Raw genomic sequence first — 26,908 nt, 5'->3', positions numbered from 1 at the left:
GCAAATATGTGTGTCAGTCTCTGAATGATGATACTTCTCTTTGTTGATTATTTCAGTAAGCATAAAGTATAGTAGTAAAACGCACATTGTTTTCAGGAGCGAAATAATGTACTACAGACTATGCACAAGAAAATACAAGATTTGGAACTGGAACATAATGACTGCACAGAGATTTTGCAGCGACAGAGCAACGAACTTAAATATAGTACTGAACGAGAGGAGAGACTTAAAAAAGACCTTGAGGCAAGTACTTTTTCATTTGTTCCTATTAAGTTGTTTTTTGTCTTCTCCATTTAATGAGATTAAATTAGATCTTGAATTTTATACAGGGGCAGTTTCTGCAGTTAATGTTGTATCATTTTGAATGAATTGTTAATTTGCAATGCTTGACTTTCATTTAAGATGGAACATGACCTACCTGTTTTGTAACTTAATGAAAAGCTGAGCAAAGCAACACAACTGATTTGCTGCATAGTTGTAGCTTTGCCTGGTCTGGGCCCTGGTTTTCCATTGGATGGAAAAGGCCTCAAAGGAATAGAGAAATCTGGAAAGAGCTCAGTGTACCAAATCATGAATGATCATCTTTTTTTTTTTTTGTATTAGTTCCTTACTTTAAGAAAAGTGTGCAAATGTTATTCACCCACTGATTTCTCTAACTCAGATGGTATCTTGATGACCCTTATCACCCATACATTCCCCACCCCTGGGCTAAACAAACTAATCTCTTTGGCTGTGTCTACATTGGCATCCCTTTCCGGAAAAGGGATGCTAATGAGACACTTCAGAATTGCAAATCCGCGGGGGATTTAAATATCCCCCGCGGCATTTGCATTTTCATGGCTGCCGCTTTTTTCCGGCTCGGGGTTTTTGCCGGAGAAAAGCGCCAGTGTAGACGCGATTCTCCGGAAAATAAGCCCTTTTCAAGAGTAGAAATAAGGGATCCTCCGGAAAAGAGTTTATTTTCTCCGGCTTATCTACAAGCCGGAAAAAAGCGGCAGCCATGTTAATGCAAATGCCGCGGGGGATATTTAAATCCCCCGCGGATTTGCCTATTCCAAAGTGCTACATTTGCATCCCTATTACTGAATAGGGGCCAATGTAGACACAGCCCTTGAGTTTACAGATTCATTAAGAATTGGAGACTTGCAATTTCACGTGCCGCTTGCTTTAATATTCTTAGAGATTATTCAGGCCCCCTGATCTAGACTCATTACGCTTTTTGAGTTTGACTTCTACCTTGGATGTGGTAATTTCTAAGTGTGATTTCAATTAATAGTCATATTTTAAACATGATTTTAAAACAGAAGTGCCTCATGCTGTGAAGATGGACTAATTATATATTTTTAACTACAGTTTATCTCATTCTGAAAACAAAGGGATGGTCAGGGAGGATCAATGATTTAAAAAATCGTTCTTTGTATAGAGCTACCTTTTTAGGCCCTGATCCTGAAATGATCTCTGTGTGGTGGACCTTTGTACCCACCTTTGGAATCCTGCGCAAGTCAACTGTGTGAAGTGGCCAACAGAAATTGAAATAGAAAACTTGTCTGATCCTAATTTTTATTCTAAATTCTCTTATATCTTGGGGCATTCTGTGATAGCATGTCTGAGGTAGGCCACAATGAAAATGCCACACTCTGTGCAGATTGCAAGAAATTGTGCAGACAATGTCCAGAAGTGGTGGTTTATTCCATAATTAGATTAACCAAGCCAGGAACAAAATAGTTCATGCGGTAGTGCACTGGTTAACCAAAAGCCCAAAACAGTCCCCCTTGCACATTCCAACTCTTGGCTTCCATCTAGGCAACATGCTCTAAAACAGTGAAGGTTATCGAAAACCTATTTTACTATATATATCAGGTTTACTATATGTCCAGGGTGTCTTATAATGTTAAAAAAATGTCCCCTGACTTGGCCATAAATGCTGAGACTCCTCAGGCAAGTAGTATGGGCTGTAAATAGAAATCTCCATATAGCTTTAAATTAAAGTTTTTAAAAAATCTGTGAATCTGTGACTTAATTATGTTGACTTTTGCATATTCTGTCAAATGGGTAATCCTGCACTGGCTTGGCAGGCTTGATCTCCTGAAGGAAACTTTCTCAGAACAGAGTTCATAATTATTTGTATTTGCCTTGTTAAGTAGTGGGGGAAATTAATTAGAAATAAAGTTGTTAATGTTTAAAAATGTACTTGAGCACAGGTGCAAGTGAAAATCCCATAAATACTTGAACTATAATGTTCACCATGGATGTAGTACTGACTGTTGTACTCAACTTGGCTATGTCTACACTGCATGATTATTTTGGAATAAGCTATTCTGGAAGAAATACTCCAAAATTAACTTATTTCGAAATAGCGCGTCTACACTACAGGGGAGCCAGGAAATTAGTCTGAGGCAGGCTCCCCAAGTGTGGACATGCTATCTCAATTTACAGCCCCAGGAAGCACTGGGGAGTAATTACTTTGAATGGCTTGGAGGAGGAGCTATTTTGAAATAGCAGCAGTGGAGCGTCCGCACTACTAATATTTTGAAAGAGATGTTATTCCTTGTGGACTGAGGTTTACAGATGTCGAAATAAGCCACCCATTATTTTGAAATTATTTCAAAATAATGGGCTAGCTGTCTAGACACTCGCATAGTTATTTCGGAATAACAGACATTCTGAAATACCGCTGCTGTGTAGACCACAGCAATTTGTAAGATTTATTTCCTCAATCATCCATCCAAGTGAAAGACCTCAGTAGTGGTAGAAAACAGTATAGTGAAGGTTGCAAATTTGTTTCCATGATCCCAAGTCTTGGGTCACTTATTTTCTAAAATATTCCCTAATTCAGCTGAAATTTTCCAAATGATCAGAATGTCTTTAAATCTGCCGTTATATTTGTTTAAACAGATTATCCACTTTTTGTTCGTGGCTGTAAACAAACTTTATGGGGCTGTGGGAAACTTGGCCACACCCATGATAAGTAGACATCCCACTAAGATCATGCCAGACCACAGATGTTGCTGGATCAGAGAGTGCCAGACTAGAAAGATTCCACCTGTAGTCGCTGTCTCCATCTCCCCAGTTAGAGCCAGATTGTCTCTCCACACTCCGATTTGGAGGAATGGGTGTGACAGAGGGCAGAATATGCAACACTTTGCCCAGTCATCTGTCAGAGGGTAATATGTCTAAAAATCATTCTTTTGATATCTGCATATATCTTCTTTTTTTTCTTTTAAATAGTCATTTAGCTGGGCTAAAAAAACAAAATTGAAATAGCCTACTGGCAGCAGCGAGTATGGATTCCTAGTAATCCTAACTTGTAAGATAATATAATGCTTACCTTAAGAATCTTATACCTTGAAAATCCTTGTTAAAACATAACACTATTGAAGCTGATACCTGGTTTTTCGTAATGTAAACATCTTTCATATTTTTAGGCAGCAACTGTGAGAGTGAAGAAATTGGAAGAAAACATTGAGGCAGAGAGAGCAGCACATCTGGAATCAAAATTTAATTCTGAAATTATCCAGGTATCAGGTGTCAAATATTTGTGGAATTTCCAGTTTATGACGGAGAAGCCAGTAGAGCTGCAAGGCCCCAAACAGGGCCTAACGTTGTACAGGTTGTACCTCCCCTAACCAGGACTTCCTGGTCCAGCAGCATCCACGGTCTGGCACAGACCATGGATGTTCCTGGACCGTAGAGCCCATGAACAAGGAGGTCTGGCGACAGGGCAGGGGCACTGTAGGGAGTACCCAGTGTAGCGGGGGGCAGGGGAATGGGCAGTACGGCAGGGAGCTCTGCTCTCAGTGTTGGCTGTGGAGCCTCGGCCCCAGTGGGAGCCAGGAAGCTATGGGCCCAGCTGTGGAGCTCCGGTCCCAGCCCCATTCTGCCTCCAGCAGCCAGGGAGCTCCGGCCCAAACCCCAGCCGCAGAGCTCTGGCCCTGGCTGCGCAGCTCCAGCCCCAGCTGTGGAGCCAGGTGGCTGTGGAGCTGTGCCCTGACTGCGGAGCTCCGGCCCTGGCTGCAGAGCCAGGCAGTTGTGGAGCTGTGGTGCTCCAGCCTCAGCAGCAGCAGGGTTGGCGGCATCTAGAAAGCCGTAGGGGCCTGGGGCAGCAGTGGGGGCAGGTTGGTGCCCTAACCCGATAGCAGTCTGGGCCAGGAGGTGAGGGATCTCCCCTCATCTAGCAAATCCCGTCATTCAGTACCAATCAGGTACTGAGAATGCCAGACCAGAGAGGTCCAACCTGTATTAGTTATTACATGACTACAGGGCGGCTTAAAGGAAATGTCCTACTAGTAAAACATTCCTGTACTGTTAAAATACCCAATAATTACGTTTTTGCCAGGATTGCTGATGGACCTGAATGAAGATTGAAAGCACACATGTAACTGTTTCATAGGAGCAACAAACTATGTAACTCAGTCCATAGTTCTCTGAAATTACTGCTTAAATATGATTTTTAGTTAGCAGATTTTATCTTCAAACAAGATGATTGTACAGTATTGACAGATAATAAATGTGATTATGTATGTGAGCAAGCTTACTACATATTAGATTATAAAAATTAAAATTTTATATTTTAATTTTGTGCTACATGGTCTTTTAAATAAATAGTTAAGCACAGTTTACTTTAAAGAACAAATATGAAATCTTAGTGTGCTGAAATCATTTAAAAATGTATTCTTTTAATTATTTGTGTTCTTTTTGCATTCAGACTTTTATCATTTTGTAGCCAGTTTTATTTTCTGGTTCTTGCACCTTCTAGTTCTCCCTGCAAATGCTTTTCAAATGTCCACTACAGTAATATTAAAAAAGGATAAAGAAAAATATATTTAATTTTCCTCTTTTACAAAAATATAAATGAATTGAAATGGCAACATTCTTTGGTGTTAGAAGATCTGTTTTCTGAACAGAAGACTGGTGAGGTTTTCTATTGTGGATGTACATGGAGTTGTCACATTTCTGCTCTGCGCGTTGTGAAATTTAAACCTTCACTATTAATCTTATTCTTAAATGAGATTAAATTTATGTAAAATATAGAACTCCACTGATAAAACTTACCAGTATACTTACCTACATAAATTAATACAATCTAAATTCCATCAAAGTGTAGTATAAGGTACTTTTACTTATACTGTCTCACACAGCAAAACAGAATACCACTGAAGATTAATGATAGCTTTCCCTAACTTGCTTAATTGCTTTCTTATCATTTGGTAGTTAAGGATTCGAGACCTTGAAGGAGCTTTGCAGGTAGAAAAAGCCAGCCAAGCAGAAGCTCTTTCAGATTTAGAAATGATCAAGAAAGAATTCAAAGAGGTGGAAAACGCATATGAGAGAGAGAAACGTAAAGCCCAAGAGAGTTTGGAAAAACTCAATATGTAAGTTTCTCTACTAAATGTATTGTAAGCCAGCAGTAACAGCTTGTGTAGTACTATACTTTGCATCCTTTTTAGGTTGCAGTTGCTAGAAGATGATGTGATCATGAACATTTGTGTAGGCCTGACATTGCATCAGTGCTGCTGGTAAATAAATACACTACAGATAGACATTTAACCTATTGTTATATGGATCATTTGCAAAGCATTCATATTGGGATGCTTGCTAGCAACGTTGGATGAGACCATTTTTTCCCCTTCTTTGCATGTTAATATTGATTTATTTTTAAAGCAAACCCTAATTTACAGACTTCTAAGAAAAAGATGCAGATTATTCCTGGTGAGGAATGCCTCGTAGCCTTTGTATGCAGTGTTGAAGCCGGGTTGATTCCAGTATATTAGAGAGACTAAGTGGGTGACACAGATGCCACTTCCCCCCCTTGGTTGTGCTCTACCCGCCTGCCCCAAGGTTCTGCCCGATTCTGCTTTGTCCCTTCTTATCCTCCAAATCTCTACCTTTGCTCCACTTCCACCTGTCCCCACTTTGCCTCCTTCCTGAGGTCCCAGTCTGGTCACTGCTGCCTGCCTTCCCCTAAGCCCTTCCCTCAGCCACCAGTCAGCAGTTTTGGTGGGTCCTCCAATCAGCTAATTGAGGATGCCAACAAACAGCTGTGCTGAGCCCATACTTTTTTCCCATAAGTGCTCCAGCTTTGGCGCACCTACCGATTTGGCACCTATGGTGGGTGAGTTAATATATTGTCATTGGACCAACTTTTTTTAGTGAGAGACACAAGCTTTTGAGCTTTCACAGAATGTTTCTTCAGATCTGGAAAACTTGAATTTTCTTGACCAACAACTCTTGGTCATGCCATGAGTGGTTAATTAGAATGCTCTTTAATTATCTGTAACAGCCTAATATGTTGCCATCAGGTTTGCTGACTGACTGGGAGGATTAAGCTTGTGGAATAAATACAAAACCAAAATAAAATAGCTAGATAAAAATGGCATACCCATTTTAGAGCTATTTTTAGTATTGTCATTTTATAAATATATTTTTATGTCTTTTGGTGCAACAAGAAATTAGGCTTAATTAATACTTGGTTAGCATATGAGACATAGAGAGGATTTTCAATTCTGGCATCAGAACTAAACAGTGGTGTTCTACAGTTTACTCTCAATTGTTGATCTGGGCAGTTTTATTAGTTGCTATCATAGCATGACTTTTGCCTGTTGAGTATTTAAAACAAAAAAAACCACAACCCCATCTCAGGTTGGGAAGGTGAGTTGTTCCTCTAAAGAATCCAGACTCACTCCAGAGAAGTGGCAGGTAAAGTCAAATAGACAAACTGCAAATCTTGTAATGAGGTTTAAAAGAAATGGAAAAAGCCCCTTACCAGAGTTCCTTCCTCTCAACTATTCCTGAATTTCCAGATTCTCTCCAAAGATCTGGCGATGAAAATCAAAAGCAAACCAGCAGAGATCCCTCTGACTCAGAGAAGCTGTCAGCACCTTTATCCCCCTCTTGTGAAGGAAAAGATGATTGCTAATATCTTGCCACTCCTTTTCCCATTATGCTTTGCTGTGGAGTCCTAAAAATCTCATGTTCTGGGACTTGGGGCTGCATTCCCCACGATTCCCTCTGACCAAAAGTACAAAGAACCTGACTCACCCATGCTTTAAGGTTGTGATCCTCTGCCCTAGATGGAATCAACAGTGTGGGGTCTCTTCCAAGTCATAGACTGACACCACAAAACCACTTCCCTACCGTTTTTCCTTTTCTCCCTTGTCCCAGAAATCTGTCTTGAATGTCTCTTCTATACATCTAATAGACAAATTAAGGGGAAGACCACACTGGTAAAACAAACTGGTAAAAATAAAAAAGCAAGGAATAGGATGGGCTTTTTCATTCCAAGCTCTTGGACAACACTTACAGCGGTAATGAGTGTAATAATGTCCCTAGCATTTAGAGTTAAGTCATAGTTAGATGTTTGTTTGAGCCATCTGTTTGGCATTAAAATCCTATGCCATACAAGTTACAATAAAACATAACCAGATTTTATATAGACACGGTTGGTGCTATTGTTATGGTTTATTTTTAAGTTGGTTATGGAAGACTTGCCTGGAGACTGAAGGAGAGTCAATTTTTGAGGTAATTGAATGGTCAAGAATTTTGTTCATTAAATGTAATCTAGAGGGCACATCAAGACCACTAAACCTATTTTACTTATGACTGCAGGCATAGTACAACACTTGGTTATCTGAAGGGGAAGTATAATTTCTTTAATATCTTTCATTTAAGGAGTGGATTTTTTTATGAAAAAAAGTAAAGGCAACTTTTAAAGCCTCGTGGCATGAAAACACGATATATAATACATCCGTTGATTGTGCTTAAAAGTATATAATGTTGGTTGACAAAAGTATATTTGAAAACCTGTTTTAACACTGAAACTTTTCAGATTAGAAAGAGAGTATTTCTCCGCAAACAAGCAACTTAATGAAGAGATCGAGGAAAAGAAGAAAGTAATTACAGACCTCTCTGAGAGACTCCAGGATAATGAAAAAAGTTGTCAAGAATTACAGGAGGAACTTGCAAGGGTAAGAGAGAAGTCTCGTGGCACTTGCTTTATTGGGAGAATAGATAACATTGTATATTTTACCATGTAAAAAGTTGAAGAATATTATGAAAATTATTTGATTACACTGAAGATTTAATCTAAGAGCATGTCTACTCTTTCTATTTAAAGCAGAAAAAGTCCATTTTTGGCATAAAAGATGGGCATGTCTACACTTGCAACGACATTTTTTCAATGATACTCAGAAGTTTCTCCACAAAAAGAAAGCCATTTCCACAAGAGATGTACAGCTTTTACTGGTGATGCTTTTGCAGAGATGTGCAAGTGAAGACGCGGTCTTCATGTATACACAACTTTTAAACTCTGCAGGATATCCCACAGTGCTAAGGTGACCACTCTAGAACAGTAGTGTTGAAATTGGTCTGTGGACCCACTCTGAGAAAGCTGCTACTGGGCCACGCCAGTTTGTTTACTTACCAGTTCTGCAGCCTTATGGCTCCCATTGGCTATGGTTTGCCATTTGCAGCCAAGGGGAGCTGTGGGAAACAGCATGACCCTGGACACGGCTTCCTGCAGCTCCCCTTGGCTGCAAATGGTGAACCGGAGCCAATGGGAGCTGTGGGGCTCTGTGGCTGCAGAGCCACTAAGGAAACAGATTGGAGTTGCCCGGTAGCAGCTTTCTCAGAGTGGGTTCATGGATCACTTTGTGGAACACTGGTCTAGACAGAACTGCTGCTGCTATGACACCAGACTCTCCTTCCTATATTCTTGGCAAGTATTCACTTATCTGGCCAGGTGACAATGCCTGCTCCGCAGAGCACAGGATCCCCTGCTTGCAGCAGTGCTGCGTTCCTGGAGTGGAGAAAGAAGGATATGCAGGAACTAAGATCCCCTATAATCACGCACCCCCACTCCATTCCTGAGAGAGCTACACTGTGGGATAGCTGCCCTCAAGGCACTGCTTTCCATGGGATGGAAGTCCTGCTAATGTGAATGCTCCACCTCCATCTCCCAGGGCAGCCCGGACTAGTTGGGAGATGTTGGTGGAGTGGGACTGGCTTGGGAGATAATCGCGGAGTGGAGCAGGCTGCTCTGTAACTCTACTTCCCCATATCTCCTGCAGCCATAGTGAGTGTCAGGGGAGCCAATCCCTGCTGCCAGCCCCAGCCCGCCCAAGGCTCCATTGGCTAACCTGGGACCATGGGATAGGGGACCATCCCATCCATAGGATGGCTGCGCCAAACCATGCTATCGATGGATGACTCTGCACGCAACTCCCATGGACCACAGGGTCATGCTAGCAATGACGCAGAGCTATCAGACAGAAACTGCACTAGCCCCACTGCGCTACTGGTGGTAGTACTGGAGGTCCCTGGGCGGGGCGCAAAATTGCCTAGGGGCAATAGGTGGGGTTGGGGCATGCACAGGGGGTGGGAGGAGCAAATGCACTGGCTAGCAAGTGGGGCCAGGGGACACATGGGGGGGAATGCATGGAGATACCCCTGAACCCCCAACTCCTAGCTAGGAGGGTACCTGCTGGCTCACTAAGGGCACATCTAGACTGGTTTTTTTTCGAAAGGAGATATGCAAATTTGGCACTAATTTGCCTATCTTCTGATAGTATTTTTTGAAAGCAGGTCTTTCGGAAGTGAAAGTCTGGATGTGGGGGTTTTTTTTCTGGAAAAAAAACAACCCTTTTTCAAAGAATGCCCCCTCCCCCCCCCCCTTTTTTTTTTTTTTAAAGAAAGAGCATTTTTTTTCAAAAAAGGGTCTATCTTGGCTTGTGTTGCACTGGCATGTATCACCAACCAAAATTGCAGCCATTTTGTGGGATTTTAATTTATGTGGTAAACCATTACAGAGTTTAATGTATAAAATACATTGGTATTGTATTACTTTCTTACTCAGTGCTGGAATTTTCTCAGGAGATTGAGGGAGCAGGGAGCTAAGAGCTCCAGCCTCAGCCAGGCTCCGAGTGGGGAGCTTTGTGGAGAGCTGACAGCCCAGGCTCTCAGCCCCCCTCCCTGCTCTCTGGAGTCAGTGGAAGTGCTCCTAGTGAGGATGTGCACCACCAACAGAAGGAGAGTATTGTAGGTGTGGAAAACTGCAATAATTACTATGGTGGCTGGAAGTTGACCAAACATAGGGAGTATAAATTTGTAGTGTAGACATGGCCTAAATCTCTTCATGTGGAGTCCCCTGAATCTCTTGTCTAATATAAGGGATCTAGTGTAGTTCTGTTGTGTTTAGGAAATTCTGTACTGTAGGGAGCAGCACTAGTCATAAAATTATTGCTTTTTCCAGGAGAATCAGCACTAAGAAAAATAGCTTTAGAAGCATAAGGACTAGAAACATTTTTTAAAAAAGTAAATGAAAGCTTAGATCCTGCAGAAAATCTGATGGTAGGCCACTAATCTCTAGTGTAGAACCTTACCCATTCTCATTAAGTATGTGCATTAGGAGACTGGGAAACCCTTTGATATATTCTTCTCAATGCAGATTCACATCTATATTTGTTTTCTATTTTGCAAATTTAAGGGAAATGATCATAGGCTACAATGATAGGGGACAGGGAACTAGAACAGGAATTAGAAAGGAAACAAAACTGATTGTGGATAAAATATAGAAGAGCTGGCTAAGGAATTTCCTTTAGATATTTAACTGCAATTGGAAATAGAGACTGAAATTGGCATGGAAACTTATGGACACAGTTAGGAAATGTGAGTACAGAGCAATGATGAAGGCCACATAAATTATAATGTACTGATTAAAATGTGGTGAATTTAAAAAAAATAGATGTCTGAGTTAAAAAAAAAAAAAAAGCACATTTGTTTAGGTGCGCTTAGATATGACTTTTCTGTGGGATAGATTCAGTAAGTATGACCTTGTCTGTCGTAGAGTAGCTTATATTAAAAAAGAAAGCCTTTTTCTTACTGTGATATTGACCATACTGTTATATTTTCTTATTGACAGTATGCATGTAAGATAAATCCTTTAAATGTTTTTACATCCAGTGAAAAAGATAATCCTTTAAATTATATTTTATTGGTGTTCTGCAAATATAAGCACTTGTATATATGGATTTCAGTAGTGTTGGAAATTCTTTGTGAAGTATAGTACAAACTATCACATAGGGAAATCCATGTAAGTGCTACAGGGAACCTAACACTGAAACATACATGAATAATATATTAGGGGATATACAGCACATATAATTAAAATTGAAACAGTAAAACAAATTTTATAAAATATTTAAACTAAATAGTGGCGAACACCACAGAAATTTGCATATATTTGTTCTTGTTTGCCAATGATATGCTCCCAGTTCATGAGAGAGTTTTTGGGGGCAAGATGTTTTCCATATTGGAAAAACTGCTTGAATCCTTGAATAGGCAGTGGTATGTTGGTCTGTACATACTAGACATTATAATAGAATTTTCTTGGGGGTGTGGAGAGTAAGCTTTCTCTGTTCTGATCAAATAGGAAGCAAAATGTATTCAACCAGGGAATCATAATTTTAGAACAGATGATAAATAACCAGTAACTGGTCAGGGCCAGAAACAGGAAATGTGGACTTTATTTCTTCATCACACCTCCATTATAAGGATATTGTGCAAAGGGTACGTTTAATTATTGCTTACTTCTGACTCCTTTTCCACTTGTCGTCTAGACACATATGTCATTTTTCATTTAATTGTAAACTCTTTGGCAGAGTCCATGTATACATGTTCATTTGGCAGGACCCCACTCCTAGGGCTCTAGGTGCTACCATAATATAAGTATTTGATTTATAGTATTCTGGAAACTTCAGTAACGTTCAGTAGTTACTGAAGTTCTTCCCATCTGAAACCCCCCGTTGGATATATCTACACTGCAATAAAAGATATGCAGTATGGCCTCAGCCTTGACTGGAATATGGGCCCTTAGGTTATAAAATTGCAATGTAGAAGCTGGGCCGGAGCCTGGATCCTTCTCCCTTGTAGGGTCTCAGAGCCTAGGCTTGGGCTGAAGTTCAGGTGCTGACTGGTTTGGCTGAACCAGGCTCCGAGATTTGTTGCCATAGGTTTTTTTTTTTAATCACAGTTGTTTCTCATGTAGGAATGAACCCTTATTAAATGCTACTGTATGCATATATTTTAAAACCTAACTAAAGTTATAGGGTTCCTTTGGCAATTAATATTTACCAGTACTATTATGATATACACAGGGTTTGTGTGGTGTAGCTATTCTGATATAGCAATGTCAACAGAATGCCCTAATGTGGAAACCGGAGTTCTGCTGGCAAAGTTAAACCACCTCTTCAAGTAACAGTGATGCAAACAGAAACTCTCTCAAAATTGCATCTATGAAACCAGGGTTTTAGTTGGCACAGATGTGTCACCCCCGCCCCTTTAGCACTCATAGCTGACATAGCTATGCCAGCAAAACTTCGTAGCACAGTTCAGACCTTAAATTCTAGGATCTGTATGTACCAGAGTGAAGTAAGTGAGATGTGCTCAAAGTGCATTCTCAAATGCTTTCGCCGGATTGAGGCCTTAGTATTCTGGTGGATATCCCAATCCTAATAATAGAGAATGGCAATAGTTGTTGCTTAATTTTATTAACACTGTACAAGTTAAGCTTAATTGTCATAGATCAGGATGTGAGTAGTCATGCCTAATAGCTGGGGCAGATTTGGTAGCTGGGTAACCCAAGGTCAGAGCTGCAGTCAGAGTCCAAATGCCAGAGCCAAGAATCGGAGACAAAGTCAGAATGGGAGTTGAGGGTCAGAGCTGGGTTATCTAGAGCGAGACAAAGCGGAGGCTGTGAGAGAAGTGGGTCAGAGTTAAGAGTAAAGTGGGAGTGGGATTAGAACAAGCTGGGAGCAAACCTGAGACCAGTAGGTGCAGGGGAACTATTGCAACCACATGCAAATGCTCTGAGCAGCTGCTGAACTTCTGCTGCTGAATTTAAGAGCTGGTCTGCTGCACCTTCCCACCAGTCAGGTGTTTTGGCCAAGCAGGCAACCTACAACAGGCTAGCTACACTTGTTAGTAGCTGAATCATTCCTGACATTAGTGAGTGCATATTTGGCCAGTGCCAAGTGTTTAATGTGCTTCAGTGCTGAGTGTGAAATATAAAGCTAACCTTGTATTAATATTCTTTAAACATATTTTCATAGAAAAAGAAAACATGTCACATGCTGCCTCAATATTCGTAGCTACATTTTACGTTCACTTACTTTAAGTGCAAGACTTTAGGTATCACAATAAAGATGAAGGGAGAAATCTAACACCTCCTTCAGATTCTGCTCCTCCAGTGGAGTCTGCTGCACAGAGCAGGGAAGAGTGTGATGTGAAATGTAGATGGAGTGTGAGGCCACAGCACCTACTGCTATGCTTATCCTCCCACTCTCTGTGATAGTGGAGTACAAAGATAAGTCAGCTGATGGGCTGAAACAGCCATTGTGGATTGTCTTTGCAGCTATTAGACAGGCTTGTGGGAAAGGTGTCTCCCCCATTGCCTGTGTAAGCGGGGGAATGGTCCCGCTCTTGTGGGGAACTTTCCTGGCTTCTATACACCCCGGTGAAATGAACCAGCGAAAGGATCTGAGTCCCCGCTGCCACTTCCTTTACCCCACGGCTCCCTGATCCTGAGGGCTCCCCCTCCACTCTCCTGAGTAGCAGAGCCCTTGAAACCCCAACAAGGCTGGGCCCAGGTTTCCTGGGGCTTAATCCCTGACCTTGTAGTCACTAGGGGCAGGAGTTAGGGTGTCCCCACTCCGAGGTGCTCTCTTTACACTGCAGGCCTTCTTGGCCCAGTGACCACTTCATAAGGTTCAAAGCAAATACAATTTATTAAACATCAACTGATTAAAGAGAAGAGAATAAGAAACAATGAGAATGGTTAAATGGGAACACACAGCCCTGCTCTGTAGCACAGGGACATCAACACAGCAGTCTGCAGAGTGTAAGGACAGTTCACAGTCTCTTCCTTAGAAGCCCTGGATGTGCTGCAAGGGGCTGCAGGCTGGACACGCTTGCACTGGCAGTGACCACACGGCCTCAGTCTCTAAGTGGCCAGACCCCTCTCCCAGTCCAGAGCCTTTCCCCACACTTTGCAGGTCCCAGTAGCTCACCACATCCAGCTGCAGGCTGTGCTGCTTGGCCAGTTCCAGCTCCTTGTGTTGTTTCTCTGTTCCTTTTGGCTTTCTGAGCACTGCCAGTCTGCTGCTCAACACAGGGTCTGCACTGCTTGGCCTGTCTGTGTCTGGTTCTGTCGCTGCAGGACTTCTTCTTGTACTCCTCTTTCAGCTCTCTGTCTTTGCAGGACCTCTTCTGCACACAGCTTGTTTGTTCAGAGACAGAGCCAGAACAATCCCCACTTACAACCTGTCAGTCAGGCTGAGCTGGAGTGTTGACTGCTTTCCATTGTCTCTGGGGTCTGTCAGTCTCATGAACCCTTCCCCTTCTGAAGTTGGTAAACCAAAAAACTCCCACAGAGTTTTAGTAAGGGGTAACAGTCCCCTTACACCTGACTCCGAGTCCATCTACGCAGGTTGGTTGCTGGGCTACCCTTTGAAGAAGAAACAATAATCAATATGAAATAATTAGTATCTAACATTTTATTTCATTCTAAATATTTTCAGACATTTTAATGTTAACTGGCCCTCAAAATAGGGTCAACTCCTTAGTTTGAACATATTCACAAGATCCCTCAGGGGAAAGCTTACTGAAAGTAAACCAGATGCTGGGAGTTGAAGTGTTTTTCACAATCCTGTAATTTCTGGGACATTAACTAGAAAGAAGAATTTCTGAGATTGGACAAACCACTACCTACCATGGAAAATAAATATAGCTAATAATGACACTAGGCAAATTGCTACTACAGTAGGCATGCTTTTCCAGAGAAGCAGATCACAGATTTCCATTCCATCTTCTCAGAAGCATTATGCCTTTCCATATGACCTTTCAGGGTGCAACAATTAGCTTTGTTGTTTGTATGCATAGGCAGCATATGACTATTTTAGCTACCCAAAGAAAAAAAATCACTGTACTTTTAAAAACTTTACTAAGGCTTTGTCTATACTACACGGCTTTTAGTGATATGGCTGTGTCGACTCTGTCCGTGTTGCTAAAAGTCAGGTAATGTAACCACAGTTTTTGGAAACTTGCCAACAAAGAAATTCCTGCTCTCTACCAGTAGCATTTGCTTTGTCTGCAGGAGAGCCTTTCTGCCAACCAAACGTTGTTTGCACCCTGGCAAAGCTTTTGTCATTAGGGCTGTGGGGAGGAAACGGGTGTGATGAGGCCATGTGAACAAAAGCTTAGTCGCTCAATTTCCAGTGTAGGCAAAACCTTATTCTGACTGCTTGAAGGCCCACACGCTCCCTCCACCACTGTTTATCCCAAATGCATGTTAATACACATTTAAAAACTGTTTTAGCTATTTGTTCTGTCACATTGTATCATCTTGGTTTCAGGAAAAAGGAATGCTGTGCAGAGAGACATTTTATATAATTAGTTCTACAATAAAATGTTGTTGTAACGCCAGTTTATTTACCACTTTAATGTTTTTTTTCCTTTACCCACGCCCTGTCAAATAAAGGCCAAGAAACACCAGACATTCCTAAAGGAGACCTGTGAAAACAACGTGAGAGAACTGAAGTTACTCTTGGACAGCTTTACTGTGTCAAGCCAGCGGACAGCAGGTTAGTTGAAGGTATAAAATGACAGATGCATCTGTCAATGTTCCAAAGTCACTACATTGTGGGAATTCTGCAGATGCCTCTTGCATTCCCTCTTCTCAACATGCTTTGATTTGATGACATGATAAGCACAGTTCTCACAGCAGTCAAGTGGCCTCACTAGCTGAGAAAGGGTGAGAGAATGTGGACCTGCTGTTGTCAGCCCAGAACTTGATTTACAAGTGCTGGGGTCTATATGATCGGTCAGAAAAGGGCTCACTTGCTGTGCTCTAAATCCAACAGAGAAAAAAGTCCTTACAGTCTACCTGCAAGGAGAACAGATGTTTTCACTGAACTGAGCCAAATTCTGAGGCAACCTTCAGCAACTTAAAGGTCACATATTTAAAAAGGTTATGTAGGACACAGGGTGGAACACAGTTCTTTTTATAACATTACTTTACTCTCTGTGTTGCATTCGTTTATTTGAAACCAACACTGATATTGTTCCGATTTAATACACAAACATGAAATTGCAGATTAATTCCACTTCACCATATATATTTTATGGTATTATTTGTGTGTGTTGTATTGAATGCAACATACTATTCAAAAATTGAGATGGAGACTAAGATAAATAGGAATTATTGGGAGACCCCATTCATTTGAAATCTGGTAAATTTATTTTTGAAAAAGGGATAAAAGTAGTTTTAGGTACGGCAGCTGACTGTCATTTCCCCTGTTAATTTTTGTGATTTTTACGGACTCATATTCTTATTTTAAAAGTTTTTTTTCTTTCTGGTTGGTGCATGAAAGATGCACAGGCCCATACAAAGGAACCAGTCAAACAAAGTATCCATAAAGTGCTGTCAAACACATACAATAAGTGAACTGAATAAATAAAGACACGTTTTTCCTGATTTTTATTATAACAATTTTAAGAATTACTTTTATTTCAAATGTATGGATTTCTTTCCTGATCCAGCAAACAAATGGGAGGACCTCAGTCCACAGAAGATCCCAGTCCTTAGGCTAAGGCTGGAAAGATCCAGGTTTGCCAGAAGCCATTTATAGTTGAGATTAATTTTCATAATCTTATTAGCGTGCATGTAGGTTCTTTTGTTGTTGTTGTTAGTGGTTTCTTTGTAATGCATTTTACCTTAAGATGTAGGCTTTATTTAAATCTGTGTGTTAACTTATATCTGTAGCAGTTATACTTTTTAATTCAACTCTCTAAAAAAACAAGTGTAAAAGCACTTGTCTGTGCTGGGAAATACACAGTGGAGGCAAAGAAAGAAACATGTATTTCCACTCAGAAAGGCAATGTCAGGGGAGCTGGACACTCGGAGAGTGAGTGCCATTGTGATATTAGAGGGGAAATACAGGTGCAGTTACTCTGACTGTCACAAATGTTATTCCCTACAAAAAGCTTTAGACCAGCAAAGTTGAGTGGAAGAACATTTGAACTGCTCCCCCCTCCTCCAGTATGTCTGAGGATTCCAGTTTCCCATTAAAATGTCATCTGGAACCATGGTGCTAAGACTTCCTCACCTGCACTTGGGCCAAATAACTCTTCAGAGTGTTTCCAGGTATGCTGTGGGAATTAGTGAGAATGAATGCCAAAAGTGTCATCATTAACTCCTATGGGTATTTCTCCATAGTTTCACTGGGATAGTGTGCCATTTAAAGTAGCTTTTGTCAGTAATGAGTCCTAGGGTTGCCAACTTTCTAATTCTAGAACACCAAACACCCTTGCCCTGCACCCTCCCGAGTCCCAGTCCCTTTTCACCTCATCCTTCCTTCCCTCCATCACTTGCCCTCTCCCACCCTTGCTCACGTACTCATTTTCACTGTAAGGCCCTCATAGACATATTTATTGCTTGGACAGATGTATTATGCTAAGTTCAGGTTTATTTGTTAGAGGACACTAGTGCTGGTAGCAAAATAGTCAAAAAGGGTAATTCAAAAAAAAAAAAAAGAAATTTCACAAAGGTTTTCATGATTCTTTCCCTTCCCTCTTCCCATTTTTTGTACCAGCTCCATGGTTTTTGTTCACTAAAGTTATGTAATTTTGTGTGTGTAATTAGGATCACACTTTCTCACAGCAAATCCAGAGAGCAGAAACATGGAAGTGCAACTGTCCAAATACCTATATAATTAAATCTGTAGAAACTGATTCCCTACCTACATGCAGATATGCGCATGTATTCATAACTTCTGCATTATTTATTATTACAATTGTTGTTCAGTGCCTAGATACCCAACTAAGGGCAGGGTCTGAGGTAGCAGGTGCTGGATATGCACATAAGAAGAAAGAATCTGCAACACAGAGTTTATAACTAGTCTGTAGCTAGACAAAGGTGGTGAGAAATGCATGATAAATTGTCTCTTCTGCAATTGCTAGTCAACAACATTCACTTTTCAAGAATTATATTTTAGTGTTCCTTTATGAAATGAATACACACATTTTGTCATCCATGTTTTTGCACACAAGCCAGCAAAAGGAAAAAGTCAGAGTTAGGCTGCAAATTTTATTCACATGCACACGCGCGTGTCCGCACTCATGCATCAATACATGCACCTCCCTATACAAAGATACACAGGGTATGTATACACTGCAGAGTTTTTTCCGGAAAAAAAATTAATTTTTCTGGAAAAGCTACACTTACGTCCACACTGCAATTGCGTTCTTCGACAGAAAGTTGAAAGAACACAGGGTTTTTTCCGACGGGGTAAACCTTTTTCTACGAGGAAGAAGCCTTTTTCTGAAAGAGCTCTTTCAGAAAAAGGCATGTGTGGATGGGGAAGAGGATTTTTTTTTCGAAAGAAGAGGCCCCTTGGAAAAAAGCACAGGTGCCCTGGTGGCCACTCCATCCATAGTAATCACAACTTAAATGTAAGAGAGCGTCCAATCAATGTGGATGCTATCGTTCAAAAAAGCAGATCTCTTCTGGAAAAGCTTCTTCTGAAAGAAGCCTTCAGTCTAGACATAGCTACAGTCTTTAACACTCACATAATGCATGCATGCACACACCTGCCTACATAGAGACACTTTTTCATACAGTTTTCCAGGGGTGGTTATTACGCATCTAGGTTCTTTTGCTGGTTTTAATGCGGGGGAGGAGGGGCACAGGCGGGGAGAGTTGGTAATGCTTTTTACCTTAAGAATGAAGTAGGTTTACGTAGAAATCTGTGTGGTAACAGGCAGTTACACTTGTTATCCATCTCTTAAAAAAAAAAAAAGTGCCCCTTAATCACCCAGATGGGAGCAGGATGGGCTGGAGGGGAAAAGATGGGGGGAGGCAGGAGAGCAGATGAAAGAAGCCAAGGATGGAAGCAAGATGAGGGTGAGAGGGGGCAGTGAAGGAGAGAGGAGGGAGTGTATATGGATGGATAGTCATGCAGGGGAATGCTGAAGGCTATAGGTTCATGAAGAGATAGGGCCACAGGGTGGATAAGGACACTATGGGAGTTCAGCAGTGAATGGAGGTGACTGGGATGCAAGAGTGTGGGGGATGAGGGATATGGGGATCATGGCTCTGGAAAGTGGAGAAGATGGGTGGGAGAGAACTGAAAGGGGTACAGGGTTGGGATGAGTAGGTGTGAGGGACAGGATGGGATGGAGGTAGGATGCAGTGAGGGGGTTAGGGGTGAGATGGGATGGGGGAAGGATGCAATGAAGAGTATGGAGGCAGAGGGTAAGATGGGGAGGGATTCAATTACAGGGGATGTCTTGTGGGTCACACATGGCAGGAGACCAGGATGCTTTCGCTTCTCCCAAATCAGTCAGGGCTCCCAGGCAGAGCAGGCAGGTTGTTTGCAAGGCCAGACCAGCAGTGCTGGACTCCACTTCCCACAGCACCCTCAATCTGCATGCCCACCTCACCCAGCTGCCTCCTGCTCTCTCACCTGTAAACACTCTCCCTGTACTCAATGCCCAGTGTTCCCTTTTCCCCCTCCAAATGCTCCCCTTTCCAGTGCTTTACTCTGTCCCATCTGCACCCCTTCAGCCTACCCTTCCAAACACTCCCCCTGCCCTACACAGCACCCCCCATCCACACTCCCTTTCTGTGCCCCCTCTCCCTACCCCATCTGCGCAATAGAGGAGGCAGGAGCTTCTTCTGTCTCAGATGGAGAGCAGGGGAGGTCAGGAACAGCCAGGAGCCATGTGGCACAGCATGATGACTAGCAGGAAGCCCATCGCACAGCGCCATCAACTGGACAATCAAGCCACCAGGATCCCTGTTTGACTGGCTGTTGCGGGCCAAAACCTGATACCTGGGCACCTTACTGGTACCTTCTCTCAAATCTATGGTACCTCTCTTGCAGAGGGTTTAAAGGATAGTGTTGTCCGTTGCTGCTCAGAGGCAATTCCTAATCAATTTATAGTCATTTGAAGAGGTTTTCCATTCTTCTCTTCTCTCTTTTTCTTTCTCTTCTATTGCAGATATTACAAGGAGTGATTTGAGCCTGTATTTCAGAAGTTAGTGTTTTAAATGTGATTTGTTACTTACTACCACCTTTAATACATGTAAAAATAAAATTATTTAAAGCTTCAAAAGCTGCTGTAAAGAGTTGCACCTCAGCAGAGTTAAGTCTGATTTGCTACTGCAAGTGGGTCCTCAAACCGAATGTTGAAACCTCAAAAAAGTTGTAGTTTGAGGGGAGACTAACAGTAAAATTCTGCAGTTTGTCCTGCAAGTTCACAGCACTTTTCAATTGAGCACATTGTATTATTTTTGAAGTTGTTTGGCTGTCTTCTTCCCTACTTATTCTTCTTGTATATATTTGTATAACTTTGCTGTTTCTACTATTTCTTTCATACAAAGAGACACTATTGCACTGTGGTGTGAACTTGCAGAAAAATCTAGAACCAATAAAAATAGAGTTGGAACTTTTAAATATCTCCTTATGGCCAAACATAGAAACAAGTTGGAAATGAGGAGCGTTAACACCATGTTATCAGCCTGCTGTCTACAAATCAGTAGAAAGCGTTTAATCGATAAGAGTTTTGAGAGCTGCAACTTTACATCAAGTATTGCAGATCAAAGCCCTGAAGGGTTGAGAGTGGGCATAGTCCTACCAGATGATCTTCGTGACCAATTATGTAGCAGTGAAGGACTACAGACAGACTCAACTGATGATAAACTCCTGGAAGGGGTGCATCAGAATTTTCTCACGTGTGCCATACCTGAGAGGGGCTGATGTATCACATTTGTGTACCAGCTATAGTTCTATGTGAGAAGATGAGAAAAAACTGTTCCTAGAATGGATGTTTTAAAGGTGACTTATAAAGAGGAAAAGAATGTGGACTTCCTATTTCTTTATGATGCAAAAAGAAAGGCCTTAAGGAATTTTGTTTTTTTTAAGGGGTATTATTAAAGACCACTTTATAACCCCAATAGTGTCAAGCATTGAGTTTCCTCTTTTTGTTGGAGAACTTGAGAAGCAGTGGTGATCTGACTTTGAAACCTGAACAGAAGAGGAAAAAAGCCTTAGATTTTGTCTACATGTCAGAGTTTTACCAGTTACACAGGTGTAATGATCACAGTATAATCACTCTTGTGGACACTTACTCCACTATCAGAGTACATTTTTTTCTGCTTAACTTAAACTCCCTTCCCAAGCAACATAACTGTAATATAAATAATAATAATATGGGTTTAAATTCACCCCTTATCTTATGTTAGTGTAATCTTCATGTGAAGACAAGCACTTAGTAAAACTGTTTTAAAATGCTTGTTGTTGTTGTTGTTGTTTTTAAACACCTCTTTAATTGAAACATCTGTCAAATGGTTGAAAGAAATGCTCTTTTGTAAAAGGTTCAACAGTGCTGTTCTTTCACTTAAGGCATGAGATGAGAAATCTACCAATCTCTTTGAGTTCTTCAGGGGAGAAGAAATTTGACACTCCTGATATTTCTAAAGTAAAAAACAAGCAGGAAAAACATAAAAGAAATTTTTAAACCCTTATCCATACATCATAGAGCAAAAAAGGTCACAAACACATTCTCTTCCTCCCCCCTTAGGTCACCCTTAAAGCCAGGAAATTTGGCTGATTATCTTCATTAATTTATCTTATTAAACTGTTGTACCATGTATGGAATACTTGGGGGGAGGGGAGAGATGTATTCTGTGATTTCCCACCATCACAGATTTTCCCACAAAGTTGTACTTGATAATATTATCTTTCATTTTAAAAAAATCTAGTCCATAAGGTTTAGGGGAGAAATTTATTTGACCTGATATATACTTTATATATTAATTATAATGATTACTTAAGAATTCCCAGTTATCACTGAGGGTTGGCATGAACCAAGTGTAAACTCATGGAGTATTGCCTACCTGAGTCAGCAGAGAGCCTGAAAAAATAGCCTTTAGCTGCGTGAGCTGTTCCATTCATCTCAATGAGAGTCCTGTGGAATTTGGCTTTTTTCCAAGTTGTCACAGTATTCCACACTTAGACGAAGCCAAGAATCTGATATTTTACTTTTCTGTCACATGGTCTGACTTTCCCCACAAGGAGGGTGGCAATTTGTTTATGTTGCATGCTTCCTGAACTGTTCTGTGAAACCAGACAGCAAGGTATCAGAGCTTACAGTTTAGTTTTTAGTTAGTAAGTGAGAGTGAGAGTGAGAGTGTCAGATATTTAGGCTGGTCTGTCTGTAGACCACTGTAGCTAAGACTATAAAACAGGGTGATAAGTTTCTGAAACTGGCTACAAATTGCTGTTATGTGGCAGAGAGGATATTTCTGGGACTGGACTCCTAGACAGCACTGCAGGGTTTGAAGCTTGGAGAGTGGTGTTGGGTTATGTGGAAAACTCAAAAACCCATCACCCAAAATAATTGACTAATTTAATGACAGGTGAAAATGGTGTGTGTGCAAGCTCTTGTATGATGGGAGGGATGAGAATGAAACATATTTCATGGCTATAGAAGCATTGATGTTGCTATAGAATGTTCTGCTGCTGTGGAATTTAGGGGTGTTTGCCATGTGATCTGAGCTGTGGAATACAAAAGGTACTGAATGCTGAATACTGTTGTTTTCTCCAGTACATGGTTTAAGCACAGCTGGATAATTTAAAGATGGAATGTCTTTTTTAAAATCTAAATAAAAATTTAATCTTATCATATATGGCCAGATTCTGCTACCCTTACTTATAACGATAAATACTGCATGCCACAAGTCAATGGGCTAGCTTGTGCAGTTCTTGTATATTCTAGAAAAGACAGCGCTAAGGCTCTGGGTTGGGAATCAGGAGATTTGGTTTTCATTCCTAGTTCTGCTACTGACTTGCTATGGGTCTCTAAGCAGTCACTTTTCTCTGTCCCTGTATTTCACCATCACCCTCTGTCTTCGTTATTTGATTTATAAATGCAGAGATGATCTCTTAGGCCAGTTGGACCTTGATTTTAGTTGAGGTGCCCTCCAGGTGTTTCAGTAATACAAATGATAGAGCAAAGATAGGATTATTTAGTCCATAATTTATTTTCAGTCTTACTTTTTTCTTAATATTGAAGAAGTGACCAAAACAGACTGTGATACCTGTAGCCTTAGAGTAGAATTACACCCTGGGCTATGCTCACCAGTTCCCATTGATCTAACTGAAAAAAATTGTGTTTATCATAGTGCTGAATTTGTCCTTAGGCTGATAACATTCTCATCAGCCTCAAGAAACAGAGGGTAAAACAATTTGCACTCAAATGCTACTTGTGTAAGGCCTAGTTTTAACAAAAAGTGTAACTGAGAGAAAAAAAGGGACTAAGAAATAAAAATGAAAAGTTAGTGTGTCCAAGAGTGAAGTACTTCTTAAAGCCCTATTTTGTACTTCCTGGAGTGATTAAAAGAGGAAAGTTACTTTTGCAGAGGGGTTGTGGGCAATATTCTGACTTTGTGTATGTGTGAGTGTTCCATTGACTGCAGCTGATGCCTCTTGCGAGTATCCAAAGCCAGGCTTTATGTAATGCTTCACAGTGGTACTTATCCTTCAATTTTTTTGTTAGAAAAAGCTAAACTAGCATTTTAAAATTGTCAAAAGTTAGACAGGTTGCTCTTGAAAATGTAATTTTATTGGAAGTTGTGGCTGGTCTAATGGAAAGGTTTAAAATACAAGACACTGTGGCTACCTCTAGATTGCAAGCCTCTTTCGAAAGAGGCTTTTTCGAAAGATGCTTTCGAAAAACAGCATCTAGACTACAACTAGTACTTTCGAAAAAGCTGTCTGGATGCTCTCTTTTGAAAAAGCACAGTTTGCATTACATAGCGCCTTTTTTTGAAAGAATACTTTCGAAAGAAGGCGTTACTCCTTGTAAAATGAGGTTTTCCGTGGTCGAAAAAACTGCTGCATTCTTTCGATTTACTTTCGAAAGAACGTGGCAGCAGTCTATATTCAGGGGAAGTTTTTTCAGAAAAAGGCCACTTTTTTTGTAAAAACCCTGTAGTCTAGACACACCCTGTCTGTGGCCTGACTTTGTTTCATCCTGGAAAAGTTGATGGGATCTAATTTTTTTTCCAGACATTCTGAGCAACTGTAGCTTCTGTTGACTGTAGTGAGTGTTGCAGATGCTTTGCATCTCTGCAAATCATGTTCTTTTACCTTTTTATTCCTTTATGTCTCCCTAGTTTCAGGGTTTCATAAAAACATATAACATATAGTGGATATATCAGCTTTAAGATTTGTAATTGAAACATTATGTAGGAATGCACAGACATATAATAAAAATTGTGTTGTTTCCTTTTGGACTGGAATTCAAGAACATTTAAGAGTTTTCAGACCTTTCCAAGCATAACAACGTCATGTGATTTTTGGCTCAGCAAAGGTTTGTTGAGTAAGTGATGTATTACTACATTACAAAATACATGGTTGGTCAGAAGACACCAAAATAATTCTGAAAAAGTGCAATCCACTTACATTTTCCAAAACATATAAAATTATCCCTATGCAGTGTAAAAGTTTGGTGAGCTGACTGAATGACTTATAGGCCTAATAATCACTAAGCTATTATAAAACTGGATATTGCGTTCATTAGTTGGATGATAATAGCAAGTATTAACTGGAGATTGCAACTTGGTTGTACAACAGAGCTTGTACAAGCCAGTTCTATTTGACATGAAACTATAGATGTAAGCCTTTCGGGAGTACAAGACTGTTGCTCAATATTCTTGCTTGTCACTGTAGCCCTAACTAATTTTAATACCTCTATTTTATTTTAAGCAGTTCTCTCTCTCTCTCTCTCTCTCTGACTTTAAGGGCTTTATTTTCATTCTGTAATTTTTCTTCAGGCAGTCACAAGGACAAAGATAAACCTCCAAGCCTCTCAGTTGTCCTTGAGACTTTGAGGAGTACCTTGACAGATTACCAGAACAAGCTGGAAGATGCATCTAATGAGGTAACATTTGCACTGTTTGGCTTCACACATATAGCCTTCGGCCTGCAACAGTACATATACTTCACTTGTTACAAAGGTCAAAAGATTGAGAATGTTGAGTTGACAGCTACACAAATACTAAAAAGAAATAATGTCCGTCACTACTTTTTCTCTAAGCTTGCCCTACGGTAATGTTCCACTTAAATATATAAAAAATAGTTTATAGTTTTTTATTTTAAGTGTTGAACTTCTGATTTTTGTCCGTAAATATACACAGAAATATGATACACGTCAACCTCCATCAAGGTGTTAAAAGATGACATAAGTATTTTAAAATGCAATGTAGTACTTGAATTTTAGCATGCATTGGTATCAGGTGTGTAAATGTGAATGCCCTAAGAAAAAAGTGACATTATTTTCAGAGATCAGTTCTGTTTGGGTGTGTTTACACTTGCACCCTCTTTCGAGAGAGGGATGCAAATGAATACATTCTAAATTGCAAATGAAGCTGGGATTTAAATATCCCATGCTTCATTTGCATATTCGCGTTATGGTGCTATGTTGAAATAGCGCTATTTTGAAATAACAGACGCTGTTAAGATGTGGTTATTTTGAGAGAAAACCCTTCTCTCGAAATAACTGGTAAACCTCATTGTAAGAGGAATAAGGGTTATTTTGGGAGAAGGGTTTTCTCTCTAAATAATCGCGTCTTAATAGTGTCTATTATTTTGAAATAGCGCCATAACGCAAATATGCAAATGAAGCGCGTGATATTTAAATCTCAGCTTCATTTCCAATTTCGAATGTCTTCATTTGCATCCCTCTCTCAAAAGAGGGTGCAAGTGTAGACATACCCTTATTGATGAAAATTGGTAAACTTCATAGTCTGCGTTTTTTGTCATACAGAGGAAGTGATATCTTCATTATCGTTTCAAAATGTAACAAAGAACAATAACAAACATTTCTATTTAAACAAGTGCATCTTTTTACATGCAGTTCTACGGGTTTTGGTCACTGGCTGAGAAGTATTTATTTTTATTTATATTGCTAATGTGATTTGGTTAATCCTCTTGGGTTTAAAATGTTATATGAATTTGTAGCTTTAAAAACTGTAGACAGAAGTTAACTATATCTTGTCAAAGTCCTTTAATTGTACATAAAATTGGCAAAGCACTGATAAGTGTTGGTATTTTATTTTTTCCTTTCTAAGTTTTGTCTTGTGTTTATTTTGTCTTATTATTTATTCAGTCACAATTTATTTCAAATTTAATGAGTATTAATTTTGCTTTTTTATTGTGGAAGAATAGACTTATTCAAGTCCTCTGAGATTTGTTGAAGAGGAATAGAAATAAGTGACCACAGAAATAATTGTACTTCTGTAAACAGCAAGCACTATTATAAGTCTCTGCAGTGAGATAAGATAACCGATGTGTTTAGCAGTTATGAATCTCTTCTGAAGCCCAGGTTTGGAAGCTGAAGAGTCACTAGAAACATATTACGCACAGTGAATTGTTATTTGGGAGGATGAATGTCACATGATCCTCAGCACAGTTGAAAAGTCGACTCAGCAGGCTTTGGCTTAGTAATGTGCTTTGTTGTGAAACAGTGCCAGACAGAGCAGTGGGGAGGCCAAGGGGGTGGCTGCTAAGAAAGCAAAGAGAGTACTCTGACAGAAAGAAGAATGAACTGTCAAGGAAAATAAATCGCAAGCTGATGACCTGCCACAAGACTTCCCAGTAGGACTGCATGTGACAGACCCTGAAGTTGTCATGCGGAGCGAGAGACCATTGAATGCCCTCGTGGTACACAGAAAGGGCACTGTTCTCTCCTTTTTGATTTTCCCCATAGATACTGTTGCTTCTGGCTTCTTCTGCATTTTGTCCTTAAATGTGTTTTGTAATAAATCTTTTTAATATTGCAATAAAACTCGCAG

At 40.4% G+C, this 26,908-nt stretch overlaps 1 protein-coding gene across 5 annotated transcripts in view; it reads left to right on the top strand.

The window, feature by feature from the left end:
- CCDC171 (coiled-coil domain containing 171) overlaps positions 1-26,908 on the top strand; it is a 228,628-nt gene that overhangs the window by 45,236 nt on the left and 156,484 nt on the right. For all 5 annotated transcript variants that reach the window (XM_075931537.2, XM_075931536.2, XM_075931540.2 and 2 more), the window contains 6 exons: positions 97-247; positions 3,430-3,518; positions 5,212-5,372; positions 7,826-7,964; positions 15,530-15,632; positions 24,890-24,996. In XM_075931537.2, coding sequence (XP_075787652.2) covers positions 97-247; positions 3,430-3,518; positions 5,212-5,372; positions 7,826-7,964; positions 15,530-15,632; positions 24,890-24,996 — 750 coding nt within the window. The remainder of the gene's footprint in view (positions 1-96; positions 248-3,429; positions 3,519-5,211; positions 5,373-7,825; positions 7,965-15,529; positions 15,633-24,889; positions 24,997-26,908) is intronic.

This window comes from Pelodiscus sinensis, chromosome 6 (assembly GCF_052426305.1).
Source record: "Pelodiscus sinensis isolate ZL-2025 chromosome 6, ASM5242630v1, whole genome shotgun sequence".
In the NCBI taxonomy this organism is placed as follows: domain Eukaryota; kingdom Metazoa; phylum Chordata; order Testudines; family Trionychidae; genus Pelodiscus; species Pelodiscus sinensis.
The sequence above is the reverse complement of the archived record's forward strand: the minus strand, read 5'-3'. Positions and strand labels throughout refer to the sequence as shown.